General features: G+C 36.1%; 1 protein-coding gene and 2 pseudogenes across 1 annotated transcript; 2 read left to right on the forward strand and 1 right to left on the reverse strand.

Annotated features, from left to right (window-relative positions):
- The first annotated feature begins 232 nt into the window (after positions 1–232).
- On the forward strand, positions 233–2,712 carry LOC141828300 (heat shock cognate 70 kDa protein-like; annotated as a pseudogene).
- A 1,780-nt stretch (positions 2,713–4,492) lies between these two features.
- LOC141827778 (large ribosomal subunit protein eL36y-like) lies at positions 4,493–6,524 on the reverse strand. The gene is made up of 4 exons (XM_074715100.1): positions 6,490–6,524; positions 6,254–6,373; positions 5,419–5,618; positions 4,493–4,742 (listed from the first exon to the last, which is right to left on the reverse strand). The coding sequence occupies exons 2-4, from the start codon at positions 6,353–6,355 to the stop codon at positions 4,712–4,714; spliced, it is 333 nt and encodes a 110-aa protein (XP_074571201.1). The 5' UTR covers positions 6,356–6,373; positions 6,490–6,524; the 3' UTR covers positions 4,493–4,711.
- A 5,573-nt stretch (positions 6,525–12,097) lies between these two features.
- The window catches only part of LOC141826939 (uncharacterized), a 16,200-nt pseudogene continuing 8,180 nt past the window's right edge, over positions 12,098–20,117 (forward strand).

A 20,117-nucleotide genomic window follows, 5' to 3' on the forward strand; every position in this document is an offset into this window, starting at 1 on the left:
GAAGCAGCAAGAGGCGCCCAGAGGTATCATCCATCGCCGTCCAATATCAATCAAATGAATCCAACGGCCACGAACGACCAAGGGAAAGCTTCCAGAATTCCCACCCGAAGGCAATATATTGAACACGGCCTTCCTCCGTCTTCCACAACTCGTAGCGTTTTGTTTCAGCGATCGAAATTCGCGTGAAGAACAAAGCAATCGATCTCTTTTCTTCCTCCTCTTTTTCGGAATCTCTTCTATTCTCGGAGGCAATGGCTGGCGCCAAGGTTGAGGGTCCGGCGATCGGGATCGATCTGGGAACCACCTACTCGTGCGTCGGAGTGTGGCAGCACGACCGGGTGGAGATCATCGCCAATGACCAGGGCAATCGCACCACCCCTTCCTCGTCGCGTTGGCACCGATTGAGCGGCTTCATCGGCGACGCCGCCAAGAACCAGGTCGCGATGAACCCTACCAACACGGTGTTCAGGTAAGTGGAAGATTCTCCTTTCTATTTGTTTCTCGAGATTCTTTTTCCATATTATGATGGATGTGCTGTTTTGATTTGTGTTTCACCTCTCAGCTTTGCTAGAACCGTTGTCAGAGTGTCATCTTTTGTGTGTGTTCGATTTGTTCTCAATTACGATGGTTTTGTTTTATCGGTGTCCAGAATTGAGTTCTCTGTTGCCGCTAGCAACTTTCTATTGGCGAATTTTTGTTAGAGTTAAAGATACATTTCGCTCCGTCTTTAGAATTGTAATTATATTTTTCTGATTTGTTTTGCACCCAAGTTACTTTGTGAATCGCTGATTTGAAATCGTAGAAAAGTAACAGATTCTGATTCAAATTTCTATGTTTCGTCAGATGCCAAACGTTTGATTGGGAGGCGTTACAGTGATCCTTCCGTTCAAGGCGACATCAAGCTATGGCCTTTCAAAGTGATTGCTGGCCCCGGCGACAAGCCCATGATCGTCGTCCAGTACAAAGGCGAGGAGAAGCAGTTCTCCGCCGAGGAGATCTCCTCCATGGTGCTCACAAAGATGAAGGAGATCGCCGAAGCGTATCTCGGAACCACTGTGAAGAACGCCGTGGTCACGGTCCCTGCCTACTTCAACGACTCGCAGCGGCAGGCCACCAAGGACGCCGGCGTCATTGCCGGCCTCAATGTACTGCGAATCATCAACGAGCCCACGGCAGCAGCCATAGCCTACGGCCTCGACAAGAAGGGGAGCAGCTCCGGCGAGAAGACCGTGCTGATCTTTGATCTCGGAGGCGGGACCTTCGATGTTTCTCTTCTCACCATCGAAGAGGGCATCTTCGAGGTGAAGGCGACAGCCGGCGACACGCACCTCGGCGGTGAGGACTTCGATAATAGGATGGTGAACCATTTCGTGCAGGAGTTCAAAAGGAAGCACAAGAAGGATATCAGCGGCAACCCTAGAGCTCTTCGACGGCTCAGAACAGCTTGCGAGAGGGCGAAGCGAACTCTCTCCTCAACCGCCCAAACCACGATCGAGATCGACTCTCTGTTCGAGGGCATCGACTTCTACTCCACCATCACCCGAGCTCGATTCGAGGAGCTCAACATGGACCTCTTCAGGAAATGCATGGAGCCTGTGGAGAAATGCCTGAGGGGACGCAAAGATGGATAAGAGCAGCGTCGACGACGTCGGTGTGCTCGTCGGTGGATCGACGAGGATCCCGAAAGTCCAGCAGCTGCTCCAAGACTTCTTCAAGACGGCAAGGAGCTCTGCAAGAGCATCAACCCGGACGAGGCCGTAGCCTACGGCGCCGCTGTCCAAGCCGCCATCCTCGAGTGGCGAGGGAAACGAGAAGGTGCAGGATCTGCTGCTCCTCGACGTCACGCCTCTGTGCGCTTGGGCTGGAGACCGCCGGCAGCGCTGTCGGTCTTGATTCCGAGAAACACGACGATCCCCACCAAAAAGGAGCAAGTTTTCTCCACCTACTCCGACAATCAGCCCGGCGTCCTGATCCAGGTCTACGAGGGCGAGCGAGCTCGGACCAAGGACAACAACCTCCTCGGTAAGTTCGAGCTCTCCGGCATTCCTCCGGCCGCCAGAGGCGTCCACAGATCAACGTCTGCTTCGACATCGACGCCAACGGCATCCTCAACGTCTCGGCCGAGGACAAGACCACCCGGAAGAAGAACAAGATCACCATCACCAACGACAAGGGCAGGCTCAGCAAGGCAGAGATCGAGAAGATGGTTGAGGAGGCCTAGAGTACAAGGCCGAGGACGAGGATCACAAGAAGAAGGTTGAGGCCAAGAACGCCCTCGAGAACTACGCATACAACATGAGGAACACAATCAAGGACGAGAAGATCGCCGGCAAGCTGCCCCCGGCGGACAAGAAGACGATCGAAGACGCGGTAGAGAAGGCCATCGGATGGTTGGACGGAATCAGCTGGCGGAGGCGGAGGAGTTCGAGGACAAAATGAAGGAACTGGAAGGTATCTGCAACCCCATCATAGCCAAGATGTATCAGGGTGGAGCAGCTGCTGGCATGCAGGAAGGTGCTCCGGCCTCGGCTGGTGCCGGAGCAACAGGACCGAAGATTGAGGAGGTCGATTAATTCACTGAGGCGTATGCTTGATGTACGAGTTTATCTTTCTGTAAAAAACACTAGTGCAGTCTATTGTAAACTACTCAAGTTGAGTCAATTCTAGTCCTGTTCTTTTGGAAGAGTGAAATCTGTCATTTCAGCTCGATTATATATTAATATAATAATACTTTCACTAAGAAAAATAATATTATTAATAATAACAAATTGAAACAAAAAAAGTTAAATAATAATTGAGAAAAAAATTGTTCTTTTCTCATTTTATTATTTTCTCATGTATAATTATTTAAAATTCTTCGATTAATTGATAAACTAGAATAGAATAGGATAAAATTATACTGTAATGCTATATCCTATTGAGAGATAAATCTCTCTTTAAAAATATAAATCTCTCTTTAAAAATATTAAACCCGTTCGACGATATAGAAATAAAGGAGATCTTTAGAGTTTTGCCCATTAAATTCATTAAAATAAGGATATGATGTGATATCTAATTGAGAGATAAATATATCTTTAAAAATTTTAAATTAAATAGATAAGTCATTAAAATACTGGCGCTTGATAGGCGAGTTTAGGAGAGATAAATGGAAATAAAATCTATTTCATTCTCATTCTTAATGCTTGATAAACGAGAATGGAAATCAAAATAATGATTTGATACTTCTGATTTCATAACCTACCTCTCCCCTAGTTATCGCTAAACTCATTCCCATCGCGTGCAACTTTTTTCCCCTTCGCTTCTTTCTCGTTCGTGGAAGCCCCTTCGTCACCTGCTCCACCACTACCGCCGCCACCGCGATCTCCATCTCCTCCGTCAACGCCTTCATCGACGTCTCCGTCAACGCCTCCTTCACCAAGCACACTCTCCGCCTCAACAGCGGCCAGACCTTCCTCTGCTACTCCTCCGCACCGATGCGCCTCGCACAGCAGGGCAACTCACTGCCCTTCGCCCCGGGCTTCGCCGACGTTGTGCGCCTCACAACTCTCCTGATCCCGCCTATGAGCCAATCCTCGATCGATTCAGTGCCTGCTATCCAATCTCCAACGAAGCCTCCTTCGCCAGGCCCTTCTCATGGAGTACAGGTGAGAGAAAAAGGGATGGAGCAACCTGCTTCTCCTCGCCCATCCCCTCCACCTCCACCTCCTCTCCTCCCAAGACTGTCGCATCACCGTGCTCGACGACTTCAAGTACAACAGCATCAACGGCGAATTCGTTGGACTAATTCTCATTCCATAATTTAAACCAAACCAAACAACATTAATGGAAATAATACTCATTCCAATATCTATACTAAGCACCAAAAATCCGATAATCATTCTCATTGTCATTAACCCCTCAATGAAAATAATACTCATTCTCATTACCAAATGTATACCAAACGTCCCCTTCAATGAATTATCCTTTGCCTTAACGTCTGTTACAGGCCTAAGACATGATCTGATGATAAAAAAACAAAATATTATTTCTAAAATTCTAAATCCATTCAGCATATACCTACAACAACACCTCACTTTTTAAATTTATTTAATAGCTGAATATGAAACTGAAGCATCAATTCTGAAATTAATAAATTTACTGGATACGCTGTGAAGTAAAAAAACTGAACCATCTTACCCTGAAAGAGAGGCCAAATGATCTCAATATGAACCTAAAACGAAACAATTATAAGAAATTTTTTAAAAATAAAAAATCAAACTTATTTATTATAAGAAAATTTAATTTTCTTAGGGCGAGAATATTTGATTAATAAGGGGTAAAATGATTGCAAAAAATTCTTTAAAAATAAAAAACAACAACAATGTAATGTTTTCTATTAACAAACACTTGGATGATGAAAGTTTATGCCTAGGTTATGGACTATGCACCTCAAAGTTCAGATACAAATAAAATTCTCTAAAGATAACATAAAGTTTTAAATGATTAACCAGAATTAAGCCTGTTAATAAGTAATACTTCGGATCCAGCTTTGCCAGGCTAAAAATTACAAAAGTTCTCAAACCACAGGATAAAAGAACAGTTCAAAGAGAGATGAAGCAGATCAGTTGCTGAAAATAATAGCTAGCACGAGTCAACAATTACTGTTGCATACAACTGAATTAACCCCAGCAATGTATGATTAAGATTGAAGCTACGGATCCCGCAGACAGCCTCATTTCTTCTTATCACTCACCCCAGCAGACCTAAATACACAAGGAGTAAGTGATTGAATATCTCTTTGCAGTTGAAATTTTTCATTACAAAATCTTAGCATGTATCGACAACAGTACAGCAACACCTTTGAGAATTACTCATGGGTTTAGAAGAGTTAAAAATTAGCTAAGAAAAACATCAAATTAAGGGATGCCAACGTTATATAAGCTAGGTTTTGTCTCTTTTGTATGTTTGGGCAAGTTGAAGAAAGATTCAAGCATAGATTTTATTAGGATTGATATTACCACTGATTCTTTTGGTAACTTTGAAACTAACAAGTGGTCTTATAGCAGCCTTCAACTTGATATCAAAGGCACTTGTGATTAGTACAAGGGTAACCAAACACTTGTCTTTTTGTTGATGTTTAGCATCAGTGTGTTTAGTCAAAGATTCAATTTCTCATTAAAAAACTAATCAATGATAATTCCATAACAGCAAGGGCATGACAAACAGTGATAAATAATATCAATATATTCGATGAAACAAATCAGCTGATTGATAAAACTCAGTTGCATAGAAGTAGAATGAAAAATTAAAAACCCAGAAAAACAAAATCAATTTGAATCAATTATTGGACATTGATATAATGTTGTATTTTGATTTAGATAGAAAAAAATTAATTCAAACCATTCAGAAAAAAATGAATAAAAAGATTGAGTAATAAACCTCATCTTTCGGAGAACATTAGCCATCTCCTCTCTCTTCTTTTTGGCCCTCTTGTGTGTGCCCAGCTTTCGTTTGGCAACTTTAAGTGCTCGCTTGTCCTTCCCAACTTTCAAAAGCTCAGTGATTCTCTTCTCATAGGGAGCAAAGCCAGCAACTTCCCTGATCAAGCTCCTCACAAAATGCACCCTCTTGCTAGTTTTCTGGTATAAAATTTCAAAAGGTACATCTTAAGCTATCCAATTCATTCAAGCTACAAAGAACTAAGTTGTGTGCTTATGAATTTCCAGTGTGAATCAGAAATTTGCCAAAAGTGACAATGGCATTGACCGCTAATTGGAAATACCGCTAATTGGAAATAATAACGAAATACATTGCAAAACCCGAGCTTTACAGAATATAGAAACGCATAAAACAGCATAGATGCTCAATCAAATTACCTAGGTTCCAGAATCATACATTCATCATATTTCATCGTATGAACATGGGCATGAAATCAAGGGATTAAAGGACCGACAACAACAACACAAAAGCTAGGCACAGTGATAAATATGCATTGAAACGGTTTAAAGATGTGATAATTACCAACACATCTAAAGGATTCTCAGATAGAACTATTCATACAACAACGCCGTGGCTGTGGAACCGAGATTGGAAATCGATAATCACAGATGGTTGCAATAAGTGCTTATATGCAAACAAGCTATAGATTAAACGGTAATACGCGAGCTTTGAAACTACAAGTTCATGCAACTACAATACGAAGTATAAAACAATGAGATTGTAGGCCATCATCAGCAGATTAGAACATCACTTCCAATGAGTTCGAGATTCATACCCCTTTTCTGCTCGAAGGCCGAGGAGGCAACTCCCTTCTGGTCACGATGTGCCCCTTGTTGAGCCCAACAAAGAGCCCGCTCTTCGGCTGAGGAGGGGCCATCTCTTGAATTCTCGATTCCTATTAATCAAACAGAAAAAAAACCAAAAACAGATCAATTAACGGTTAAAATATCACATTTGCAGCAGATTTGGAATGAGAAAAGTGAGAGTGATCATAAAGCAATGAGATCTCACTTCAAAGATCAGAAGCCCTAGCGGCGGACGATCAACCCTAAAGGCAGAGACGAAGAACGCTTAAATAGCAGGCGGTTTTTTTGAAAGGACAAAAAGGGACCTTTATTTGAAACTTAATTACCAGATTGACCTGAGTCGATCAGAGCCGTTGGGTAAAATGGTATGGTGATTAACGACTAGAACTTCGAGTTAATTGAATCATTCGAGTTTAAAATGAATTAAATTTTAGAATAGTTATTTAAATTTAATTTATTTTTTTTATGAATTTGATCTTTATACAAATTTAATTTAATTTTAGTTTATTTAAATATTATCAAATTTTTAATTTAGATATATTTAATTATTTAAAAATTTTACAATTTTAAATTTATTTGATTAATTAAAAATCTAATAATATAAATTTATTTATTATTTTTAAAAAATTTATTTATTTATTATATTAATAAAAAAGTTATTAATGAATATAATTCATAAGTTATGCTCATATTAATAAATTGATTATATATATTTAAATTTATTTATTTAATTTAATATATAAGTCATATTTATTTGTTTAATTGATTTATATATTAAATAATTATAAATAAATTTTTATCACATATTAAATTTATTTATCAATATTTGATTCGTTTAGATCTTGTTAACGACTCCGATAGCCCGTTTGGATTGGCATGGCTCCGAAGGATTGTGTACACGGTCATACGCAGCGTTGAAGAAACTGACCGTTCTGGTTGGCAGCATGTAGTGGGGACCACTTGTTTGAACGGGCCACCAGACCACTTTTGATCCAGGTCATGGCCCAGAATTTACGGTATATGTATAATTATATATGTTTTTATTTATTAAAATTATATAATAGTTTTTATGCCCTTTTATATCTTTTTGGTGGCAGATGAACGATAGCTGATGAACTATGATAACAGATTATTCAAATATTAACTATTCGAATCTGAACTATATACACTACAAAATATATATTTTTTTTCATAGAATAAAAAATTTAGGATATTTACTTGAATAAATAATCATTCATATTTTTAAATTTATCCGATATATTAAGATAAATAGATTAATAGAGAGGAAGACTATTAGTTGAGCACAAAATCTGGATTAAAAAAAAATTAAGTTGAACAGTATACTCGTTAAAAGTCAATAGGTTCTATTGTCAATGAAATAAGTTGAATTAAGTTTTTATATTATTTATGTATTTGATAAAGAAATCATCGAATTTAAAAATAAATTAAATTATTAAAATAAAAAATTTTAATTTTGTTTGTTTTTTTGTGTGAGCTTAATTCAACTTTTACTTAAGTTTGATTCATTTATATATTATTGAATTATTAATTAAGATGGTTTGCAACTTTTATATATTTAAATTTGATTAGCAAATTTGATATTATAAATTTATTTTTTATTTATTTTATATTATAAAATTATTTAAATATTATTTTATTTTTATTTTAAAATCCTTATTTTAATATTATTGCAAAATTAGGTTAAATAAAAGCAAAAGTATTTTAATAAAATATTTTTTATTTATGATGATTAAATTATTTTAATTAAAATTATTTTTAATACACAAATATTATTCTATAAAAAATTGATGAAGTGCTCTTTTAATTTGTTTATGGATAATAAAAATGAAGATTGCACTTACCCTCCTTTTTGGGAGGAGGTGGAAGAAAGGTAAATAAAAGAAATGAGAATTTTGACCTTTATTTAGGATAGAATGAGTTAAAGAGGCGAAGAGGAGAGAGGATAAGTTTTCTCCTTGTATAATTATGAATTGTTATAATTTTTTATATTTTGATTGGAGGTGTAAGGAAGGGGAAGAGGACTCAAGGATATTTTATTATAATTTTATCTTTATTTTAAAATATTAATTTTTAAATTAATTCATTTGTTTAAGTATCTTATTTTTGTGCCATCACTCCTCACACAGAGCGCTCTATCACCATACGGTATTCAACTATTCACACTTTATGACGTCAGTGTTGTCATCGCAAATCTCTTCGAGGTTGAGATTTGAGAGGGCATAAAGACAGATAACCCTAATATTTTTCTTCTTCTCCTCCTCCAAAGATATAAAGACTTATCCAGAAAGCATGCATAGTATATTTTAGGACTTTCCATATTCTAACTTTTACCTGTAATGCTGACATAGTTTTAAAATTTTTTATCCGTCCTCTAGATGTGTTATCATTTTTAAGAAGTGAAAGTATTTTTATAAACTTTATATATTTAATTTTTATTCTATTTCCTTTACTCTAAATAAAATAACATATGTTACGTTGATAAATATTCGATCCTTTCAAATATTTTATTTTTTTAATTTTCTCTTCCTTCCCCTCCCTCACTTCCCCTTCTATTGATAAATATTTTTTTCACCTTATCCAAACAAAGCTGAGAGTTCGTTCGCTATTTATTCGAAGGTATAGATTGAAGAAGACAAAGAATTTAAGATGAAAAAAAATCTTGTGAAAAAGACAAATGAATTCTTTGTGTGCTCTTCTTACTTACCTTAATTTACGAAGATAATTAAGAGAGATCAATCTATTAAATTTGTTCGAAAGAAAAATTAAATCTAAAATATTTAAATTTGCTCTATTATGATGTGTGTGTCTAAACTCTATTATTGCTTTATTTATATTATGTATAATTAAATAAAGCAATAATAGAGTTTAGACACATCATATTGTTGTCCCTTTAGACCTTCTCAATTTTGGAGCTAAACCACATTGCCATCGATCAGTTGGAAGATGTTTGAGGTCGTTTCCCGATAGTTGAGGTGACTACGATCGAACGCTATTTGATAGTTAGATGGCTACATTGGTTCGATCAATTACAGTAAAATGAGACCGCTCATGCCAAGGCGTAGTCAGGACTAGGATTGGTAATCGTTGACTATATATCTAGGACTGATTGCCTGAAAAGATTTATCTTTTGTTTGTAGTTGAAAAACACAAGGAATAGGTGGAGTCGAAGCCCACCCTAATTTAAGGGTGGATTTGTCTTTGTCATATATTTTAGACGTTCCTCTATTATCTATCCCAAAATCTTTTAGAATGGAGATAAATTATAATATTCTCTTAAGTGAGAAAAATTAATTCTTAAAGATATAAACTCGTAGGAATTCAAATCTTACTCTATTATTATAAATATACCATTCAGTGCTAATTCGGTTAGGTCCATTAAAATTTATATATGTTCGACCAAGAAATATAAAAGAAGAGGTCGAAGTAAGAGAAAAATAAGAAAAAATGATGATAAAATTTAGGTACAAATTTTTATAATATGATAATTTTATTATAGTAGAAGGGAATTTAAATAAGTTTTATATATTCGTTTTTTTTCATCTATCGAATCGTAACTTTCTTCGTCTTAAATTTTTAATAAAGTAAATAAGTTTCAATAATTTTACTTTTCATCCCTAATAGGAATTCAGAGAAATAACAAAAAAATCAAGATTCAATTTACTTTAGAACTACGATACCACTCAGATATTTATATATTCATTTCTAATTAAGATGCACTTCGAATTAATTTTCTCCGATAGAAAAATAATCTTGAATTGAATTGATTATAAAGTGAAGGGGTTGTTTGTATTTTTTGATTTCTCTTGGATAATCGATGTGAATTCAGTCATCTTCGATTCACACACACGATTTTGATATCCAACGTGTCTTATAATATAATATTCAGGACGTCCGAAATAGTAACAGTAGATATTTTATTTTTTATTTTTATTAGTTATTTATTTTTTAAATTTACTCTTAAACCATTTAATTTTTTTTATAATTAGGAGTTGAACTACAGTATTATATTTATTTTTAAAATAAAATAAATTTAATTGCTCACAAAGTGTGTTAAGATAAGAAATGTGGAGTAACTTAACTTTTTTTTTTTGAAAATTTTATTATGCTTAATACTATAATTCAACTCATAAATCATAAAAAAAAAAATTAAAATCTTTTAATCGTAAGCCAAAATAAAAATTAAAAAAGACACTGTTATTATTTTGGATACTTCGAATATTCTATAGCAGACGAGTTGCGCATTATAAAACGCGCAGGATATCAAAACTTTAAATATATAGTTCTGATATCCTAAGCGTTTGATCCTAGTGTATAACAGAAGATTTTAGGTGCAGGTGCTCGAAGTATTCCAAGTACTGAAACGATAACAATGTCATTTTTTATTTTTATTTATTACTTACAATGAAATGAAGTCATTTAAGATTTTCTATTTAGGATTTAGAGATTTGGTTATAGTATCAAGTATAAAAAAGTTTCAAAATGGGGAAAAAATTCATTTTTCACAAGGTGTGTTAGATAAGAAGTGTGTGATAACAATCCGACACATCCTATGAGCATCTATTTTTTTTCGTTTTGGAAATTCTTTTGTATTTAATATTATGACCCAATGCTTAAATAAAAAAAAAGAAAATTTTAAATGTCTTAATCGTGAGTTAAAAAATAAAATAAAAAATTATATTGTTACTATTCTGGGCGTCCAAAATACTTTCGGGTGTTCGGAATCTTTTATCGCCGACGAGTCACATAAGATAAGGTGCTTATGGTATTAGAATTATATATTAGTTCTGATACCTTACGTGCCTGATCCTGTGTGCATTGTGCGTGATAGAAGATTTCAAATGCCTAGAAGTATTCTGGGTGTCTAGAATAGTAACAATGTCATTTTTTATTTTTTAAATTTATGATTAAGCTATTTAAGATCTTCCTTTAGAGTTTAAGAGTTGAGTTATAGTATTAAGCATAAAAGATTTTCAAAATGAGAAAAAATTAGTTATTGATTGAATGTTTCGTAGGATAAAACACGCAGGATATTATATATAGCACCCAAAAAACTTCCAATTTCTCGGAAGATTTTTTTATTTTTTTATCTTTTTTTATTATTTTGACTTTAAATTAAGCTATTTAAGATTTTCATTTGAAGGTTTAGAAGTTAAGTTATAGTATTAAATACAAAAAAAAATTTAAAATGAAAAAAATTTAATTACTCATGGATGTACCAAATTTTTATCCCACATTACTTATCCAGCATATCTTGTGAACAATTAATTTTTTTTTTTATTTTAAAAATATTTTTATATTTAATATTATAATCTAATTTCTAAATCTTAAAAGACAATTTTAAATGATTTAATTGTAAAAAAATATTGTACTATTCTTGATGTTTGGAATCCTTTTGAATGATCCGAATATTTTATCATGGATGAATCACATATTATAAGACAGGTAAGAAGTAAGAGGTCGCCTAGTTATTAAAAAGATGTGATTAATTATAATTTTTTGATTTATTTTTTTTATAGATGATCGTGAAATTTACTGTATAGGGTGGCTCCGCCATTAAGATGAACAAATTTCACTTTTTTAAAAAAAAAAAAAAAACAAAATTATTAGAAATACAGATTCTACTTTCGTTGAAGCAAGGAAGTAGGAGGTTAACTGGGGCATAGATGAGATTCCACCAGTCGACAGGAAGAAAAATGTCTAATTCGGTTATTGTTCTGCGACGATAGACGCTGAACAAGAGTTTTTTTTTTAGTGGGTCCAACTGCAAAATGGCGGGAAAAAGATCGTGATACTTGGCTTATCTCATACGCTGCCAGTCACCCTGTCCCAGGGGAGTTGACACGACCTGTACGAAAGAGAAAGGGGCGGAGAGTGAGAGAGAGACCATGGCGCCCAAGAGGAAGACGAGACCCACGGCGCCGACGCCGGTTCTATCGCCTCGGAAGACGAGGAGCGTCACCGCCGGGAAGAGGGCGGATCATCCGCCGCCCAAGAAGGCGAAGCCTTCGTCGAACGGGGAGCCGAAGAGGGCGAGAGGCGGCAGGAGAAAGGCCGAGGACGCGACGGCCAAGGAGAAGACATACGATGCTGAAGAGGCGCCCGTTTCTCCGGCGGAAGAGGATGATTCTGCCGCCGTTGTGCCGTCGAAGACTGTGATCATCGAGGCGTGGTGAGTGATCCTACTTATTATTGGAAAAAAGATGATTTCTGGTAAGGAAAATAGGAAAATCGAGCGATCCTTTTTTTTTTTTTTTTTGCTTATAGGAAATCCTAAAAGTTGTGGAGATTTATGCGCGCTTTTGTTTCGATGCACTAAGCAAACACAAAGAAAAAGGTTATCTTTGTTTTTTTTTATACTATGAATGATGTCAAACCTGAAAATTTGAGGAAAAGTAAGTGTTGCAAGCCTTTTTGCAGGATTTTGTTTGGGGCAAAAAGCCCTCAGAGGTTCTTGTTATCGAAATACTCAAACAAGACCATTGTTTTTATAAACTTATGAACTTAGGATTTGGCCCTGAGACGTTCTTGTTTTGGTTTCTTGGAAAGACTGAAAGAAGTAGAGGTTTCCTTCCGTTCATCTCCTTGTACAGATAGAAAGAGGGAGGAAACCATTAAATGTTTATCTGTCAAAAATATAAAAATAAGTACAAAATAAATAATTTTATTTATGCTTTTAAATTAATATAACCTTATAATAAATTTATTTTAACTTATATTAAAATGAATATAATTTAATTTAAACAATGTTAAATTAAGTTGTTTATTACATTGATCTGTTTTAGTTAAAAAATTGACCAGATCAGTTATGATTAGTTCACTTAAATTGTCGCCCTTAGTTATCTATGTGAGCCATTAGGTTAAAATGCAGAAAAATTATATGATTGTGATATGAATTATCACATTTTATGGTTCTAGGTGTTGGATAGGAAAGGTATCAAACTTGTCATGATTTAGGTTGGGATCCCAGCCGTCCTATGCTGGCCTTAACATGATTTGGGTTGAGATTAGTTTTCTTGTATTGACTCTGGCATGACATCATTGAACTCGGTTGTGCTAGCTTGGGCATGGTCTAGTTAAACCTAGCCATGTCGGTTCTGACTATAACCAGGCATGTGCAAATCTGGGGTGGGGCGCTGCACAACCCATTGACACCCCAAATAGTTGTAAAAAGTATGCACAAGATGTAGCAAAAGCTGAGGGCATTGCGATGAATATTTGGAGTTATTAGGCATAAAATAGGAAAAAAAATAGTAATATATAAGGAAATAGTTGTAATCCTAATTGATGATAAAACAAGACAATTATATTAGATGACCTGTTTGAGTGATGGAATCTAGTAGTTTCAAGTTTGGAACCTTCAACCAAGGTATTTCAAATTTCTTGATTTATCCAGATTTCACTTTTGCTCTAACTTAGCTAGTTTTAGATTCTTTATGTATGTTTTCCTTTCTTATGTGCTGTCAGTTTTTTTTTTTATACTTAATTCATGTATGCTTTTGTTTTCATTTATTGGCTTAGTTTTAACATGGAAGATAATTTGTGCTAGACATAATTTAAAAACTGCATGCCACCAACTCACCACATATTGCATATGGGGCATATGTGGAAGCATATGCTTCTGTGGGGGGTTTTTTTTTTTAAATATGCTAAGATGTATCACACTGATTGACTTTCTAGCAGCATGAGTCTAGGCAATTTGTTATAGTGTACAAAAAAACCTTTTTTGTTTATGCTTTAATATAGTGGTTGTTCCTTCTAAAGATGTAAGCTGACACACAAAAAATATACACGTATTCGTAAGAAATTTTATAGGCTAAAGTTGCAAGGAATTGAGATAGTCATCTTGGTTAGGCATTGCATATGAATAGAACTTGGATATGATAAGGTCCATTCAAGAGACACACTTCTTACATTAACCAGACTATTTCAATGACATTATACATTTCTCTGATGACTAATTTTTCCAGCAAGCAATGCAAGTCTTTCATGACAAGGGCGATACAAGTGAAGGAAGGACTGGAAAATGCTGTTCCTGGAATCAATGTTTCAATCAACCCTGACAAAGTATGTTACTCTGCTTCTGAGCATTGCACATCTAATGGTTTGTGTTGAAAACAATGTCATTGTGTCCATCTGCCATACAGCCCTTTCAAGTTTAAAGGCCTATGTGCTTTCTGAACTATCTGGAATTATGAGAGTATGAATACTACCATGCTTCTCCCTTATAGTAGCGGATGTGCTGCTCAACACTCTTTCCCACATGCCTGTAGATGTTAATCCACATGAAATCTATTCAAACAAAAATAGTGCTCATTTGGGACATGAGTGAATACAACCTTAAAGGACTAGGACATTCAAATCATTTGTTATTCAACCATCAGTTTTTATTGTCTACATGCTTTCTAATGTGAGTTAATTAAATAATGCTTCAAGTTATAGTTCTATGATATTCAAAATGGCTTATGCCTCCACAATACTATAATTTATTTTTAATTCTTTATGTTTGAGTTTCCATCACTATATATATATTTGTGATACAAGGAAAATGGGCTATAGGATCTGTCAATGTTATATTGCTAGAGTCAGAATCTCGCTCGAACCGAAGCATCTCTCTGCATTGGCCAATTCGAGTGACACTGAATTGCATATTGTATATTCATAAAGTGCACTCTTAGTTCCTAATAGTAACTGTTATTCCCCCTTACCTTGTTGATTGCTGTTCAATTGGGTGTGGAACTGCTACATTATTTCACCTTTAAGAAAATGTTGTTAGATGTTCACACCCCCTACGTGTCAATATTTTCAAAGTTTCATTTGTTAAATATTCTTTTTCCTGTTTCTTAGCAGTGTAGCACATCATTTTTACTTTGAAACCGTCTAACTGAATAGATTTCTTCAGACCTCTTTCGAGTCTTGCATTTAAACATTCAAATAGCTTCTTGATGAGTATGACTGCATGCACTCCTTTTAATGATCATGGAGTGTATTCCATCTTTGCTTAGGTTTAGTCTTGCTAATTTCCATGTTGGCCAAGACCATTTGTTAAAATCATTCATATGGAATGTGTTCTAATTGTACAATGGAGGAATAAGATCTGCAGCCAATCCCAAATAGTTGACACTAATATGACTTGACAAAGATGATTACATATTGTCCTTTATTCTTTAAATTTGAAACACTGAATATGTAGAACACAGACCTTCCTGGTTCATATTTCAATATGTATTTGCATATCAATTTTGTAACTTTCCATGGTTGAGAATTACATTGCTCAAATGATAAATCATGTAACTGTTCAACCCCCTTCATAATTCTGTTCCATATTTGCTGTTTATTCTACTTTATCTAACTGTTATCATGATCCAATATTCACAGCCACGACGAGGATGCTTTGAGATACGAGAGGAAGGCGGTCAAATTTTTGTGTCTTTACTGGTGATTCTTCTACAACATTGCTGCATATATGTTGTCCATAACAACTTGTAGTTCAATCTCACACTGGTCTCTTGTTTACTTTCATTTATTTTTAATCGATTCAATTTATCAATCATCTGTCTTTACTATCACACAAAATTGAACATATTGCATCAGTTTTTAAGAAGTCAACATCTTATCTGGCAATGTATCTTATCCTGCTATGTTTCTTCGCAGAATATGCCGCGGCCCTTTAACCCCATGAGGAAGCTTGACATGAACGAAGTGATCAAGGATATTGTCAAGAAGATCACCTGAATGAGAATGACTAAATGATCTGTTCACTCTATTTTGGTGGCCGCAAGTTGTAATGCGAATCCGAGTAAATGATTTAGTAGAAATCTGTGTAGATTGGCTGGAGATCTGGTCGTTAGCATTGGCAGATAACAGAATTGTGCTTCTAGTGAGTCTTTTGATGGCTGCAAGTTGTAATATGAAGCTGATTAAAAATTCTAATCTCATCCAAACTTGTTTTACTGAACTGGTTCTATTTTCAAGTGTGGTTATATCATTTGTTTTCTTTGTTCTCGTTCGAGTAGCAATGTATGACTTATCGCGTCCATGTTTCTATTGTGGTCTTCTTTAAGTTTGTTTTTTGTTAGTTGTTAGCATATTCATGCTTCTGTGGAAATCATCGATCGATGTTGTTAACTCCTTGCAAAGACTATGGATGCAGGAGAGTATTGTTTAGTTTCGTCAGGATTTAAATCTTTATCTTTTTTTGCAAATCTATTTCATTTAACCAACTCAGTTATGTTTTAGGAGCAACTTCAATTATTTCTTAGGAGATGAAGAGGTGGAGGTTTCCTATCACGGTTGGAGGAGAGATGTTAGCTCTGATTTCTTCTCCATCTCTATAAACCAACTTGAGTCTAACTCAAGTCTAGGTCATCCAATGAACTTAATTGTGTTGGGTTGCAAGGATGCAAACATAGTCCCACATCTAAAACACATAGGAAAGATCATGGGTTTAAAAGGATGGAAAATATCTCCATTGGCATGATGCCTTTTGGGGAGAGCCCAAGAACAAAACCATGAGGGCTTAGGCCCAAAGTGGACAATATCATGTCATTGTGGAGATGTGGACATTCTTTAGACCCTACAATTGGTATCAGAGCGAGGCCGCTCTTCATCGGACTAACCGTCGGATGAGCCATGATCCAGATCTAACCATGTGGGGACCCTCGGAGAAAACAAAGGAAGTAGGGGAGGCTTGGACCTTGAGGGGCATGGCAGCCGGACCATGAGGGACATGGCAGCCGGACCATGAGAAATGGTAGCGGAGCTTCCAGTGATCCTTTGTTTGAGGGGGGGATTGTTGGGTTGCAAGGGTGCAAACATAGTCCCACATCTAAAACACATAGGAAAGATCATGAGTTTGAAAGGATGGAAAATATCTCCATTGGCATGAGGCCTTTTGGGGAGAGCCCAAGAACAAAACCATAAGGGCTTAGGCCCAAAGTGGACAATATCATGTCATTGTGGAGATGTGGACATTCTTTAGACCTTACAAATTGTTCTTTTAGTCAAACTAAAATGAACCCATCTCCAAATAGAGTATAATGTAGGATCGGGTTGGACCGGCTAGAGGGGGGTGAATAGACGGCTTAACCGAATCACACAAGTCTTTTAAAAAAAACTTAGTTGTAACTGGATCGTTGCTTCCAAGGCGATGAACACTCAATAAGAACTCCTTTAGGCGGAGAAGCCTTTACACTTGTAGCAACTTAGAGAGAACAATAAAAGTAATTGATGATTTAACTCTAAAACTCTAAGTCTATTTATAGCACAAGAGAATAGATCTAGATCGTTGATCGTAGATGAACTTTCTCTTGGTCGTTGATCCGTTGATGTGATCCTAACCGTTGATCAGAGATAAGCTTGATCGTAGCCGTTGAGTAAAATAAGGATAAACTTTATCTTTAATAAAAGATAAAGAGAATTATCCTTAATAAAAAATAAGCATTTATCTTTTATATGATAAAAGATAAATCTTATTATTATTATTTTTCTTCTTTTTTTTTTCAACCGCCACGTTCAAACGGTCAAAGTCTACGTCGTCTTCTCCTGTCAAAGTCAACAGTCAAAGTCAATGGTCAAAGTCAACAGTTTGACTTTTGTTGACTTTTTGTAGAATCTTTGGTTGGGTGATTTCTGGCCAACCGGAGTTAGGCTCACCCGAACCCGACTCCGGCCTTTTGCCCCTCGAGCATGCTTCCTCCCGGCTTCTCGTCCCTCGGACTTCGCGCACGTCCTTCTCGCTTCACCGGTGTACTCTTCCGTAGCTTCCGCGTCCCTCGGATTGCACCGAGCCCGTCGGCTCACTTTCCCGTGCAACCCTTCTCGTCTGCTACGTCTTACGCTCGACTTCCTCCGTACCTAAGTTCCTGCACACTTAGCAGAGAGATTAGAACAACACAGGACCTAACTTAACCTAGTTGATCACATCAAAACTAACCGGGGCACCAACATATAATTTGTGTGTGACCCAATAGGTTTTTATAACGTTGGCAATGTTTCTAAAATTTATTTTAGAAACATAAGCAATGAGCAGTATCTAACAATTAATTATTGCTACCCAAGTGACAAGAATGTCGAGATCCGACATAACCTCCGTGACTATGATAATGTATGACCATGTCCTTTTATCTTTGATATCTAGATTGATCAATGAGGCATAGACTGTGTCATCTTTTTATCAATCTTTATGTTTCTTGATCACCAAATAGACTCACTCAAGCAAATGAACTCAATATCTCATATTGATCTCATTTGAGCATGATCATGTATTTCGTGGTCCTATTCTATCAAGATGTCGTAAGATATTACTCCCGTTATATGGGAAGGATAGATCTCATCTACATCACTCACATCCCTCCGCATAATTTGTTACATACCCAGTGATCACATTTATAGTCCATCCTGTTACGGGTGACGTTTGACGATACCAAAGTACATAACTTCTTATGTAGGGAATCGTAGTGATTTCAGGTCTAAGGACTATTCATACCAATAGTCACATGAGAAAGTTTATGACATTCATATAACGATCTATGAAACTTTCTCATAGCGGGTCAATTCAGTATATATTCTCTAATGTATACCCATGTGTCAACTCGATATCTCATATCCATGACTTGTGAGATCAAGTCATCCAGTTGACTTACATGCTAGTCTCAGCGCATTAATATCGCCCCTGAATATTAATGATTGATTAATAATGATTACGAGTAGTGTTCTCTATATCATCTCACTATCGATTCAAACAATCGATATGATATAGATTACAACTAGCTACCTAAAGACATTATTATACTTAATTTTTTTACACTAATACGAAGTAAGTATAATAACTAAAAACTATGTCTTTATTAATAATAGAATATGATATAAAAAATCTTTAGTCAATCATCACATAATTAGCTTTAGGACTTCTACTAACAATCGAGGCTCGGATTGAGCATGTGGCTGAGTGGGTAAGGTAAATGAGTCTATATCTGAGTGTTCGAAATAGTCGGGGTTTGGGCCGAGCGATCGAGTAACTGAGATTACCAAGTACCGAGTGGCTGAGATAGCCGAGTGTCGAATGACCGAGTAATCGAGATAACGAGTACCGAGTGGCCAAGTGGCTGAGTAACCGAGATAGCCGAGTACCAAATGGCCAAGTGTTCGAGTAGCCGAGTAACCGAGATAGTTGAGTGCCGAGTGACCAAGTGGTCGAGTAGCCCAAATAGCTGAGTACTGAGTGATCAAGTGATCAAGTGCTGAGTAAAATTGTAATTGAATCGGTCATATAAAGTTTGATTGTTGACCCACCTACTAAACTGAATTGATCATTGACTTTCGTTTTGCACACGTCAGGTCTATAAAGACCTGCGGTATCAATGTTCATTAAAATAATACCTTGCCTCTACAATGAGTCTTGAGATTAATTAATTTTCAACGGCTACAAAATATTTCGATTGGATGCCTAACCTCTCCTATGTAAAATGACCACTATACTATATTAAGATAAAATGTCCTTATGATTTATCGCATTCAAGTGTGCGGGTCACCTGAGCCGATAAAGCAACGATTTCATATTTTGTCATCATTGACATAATGCCTAAATAAATAAATACAAAAATAGTTTAAAAAAATTGATAAATCACAGTCAGTCTCATGTATTCAATCTCTAGAGTGGCCGGCTCGATTCCACAAAAAATTTCAGTCTCATGTATTCAATCTCTGGAGTGGCCGGCTCGATTCCACAAAAGTTTTCCCACCGACCACCAAGGTAAATCAAGAAGCGCATACGACGGCCATGAAGAAATAATGGATGTGTGCATTTTCTAACTA

The sequence above is a fragment of the Curcuma longa genome, chromosome 4 (genome assembly GCF_044706935.1).
Source record: "Curcuma longa cultivar G26 ecotype Majalengka, Jawa Barat chromosome 4, ITB_CL_G26_1.1, whole genome shotgun sequence".
NCBI classification, from domain to species: Eukaryota; Viridiplantae; Streptophyta; class Magnoliopsida; order Zingiberales; family Zingiberaceae; genus Curcuma; species Curcuma longa.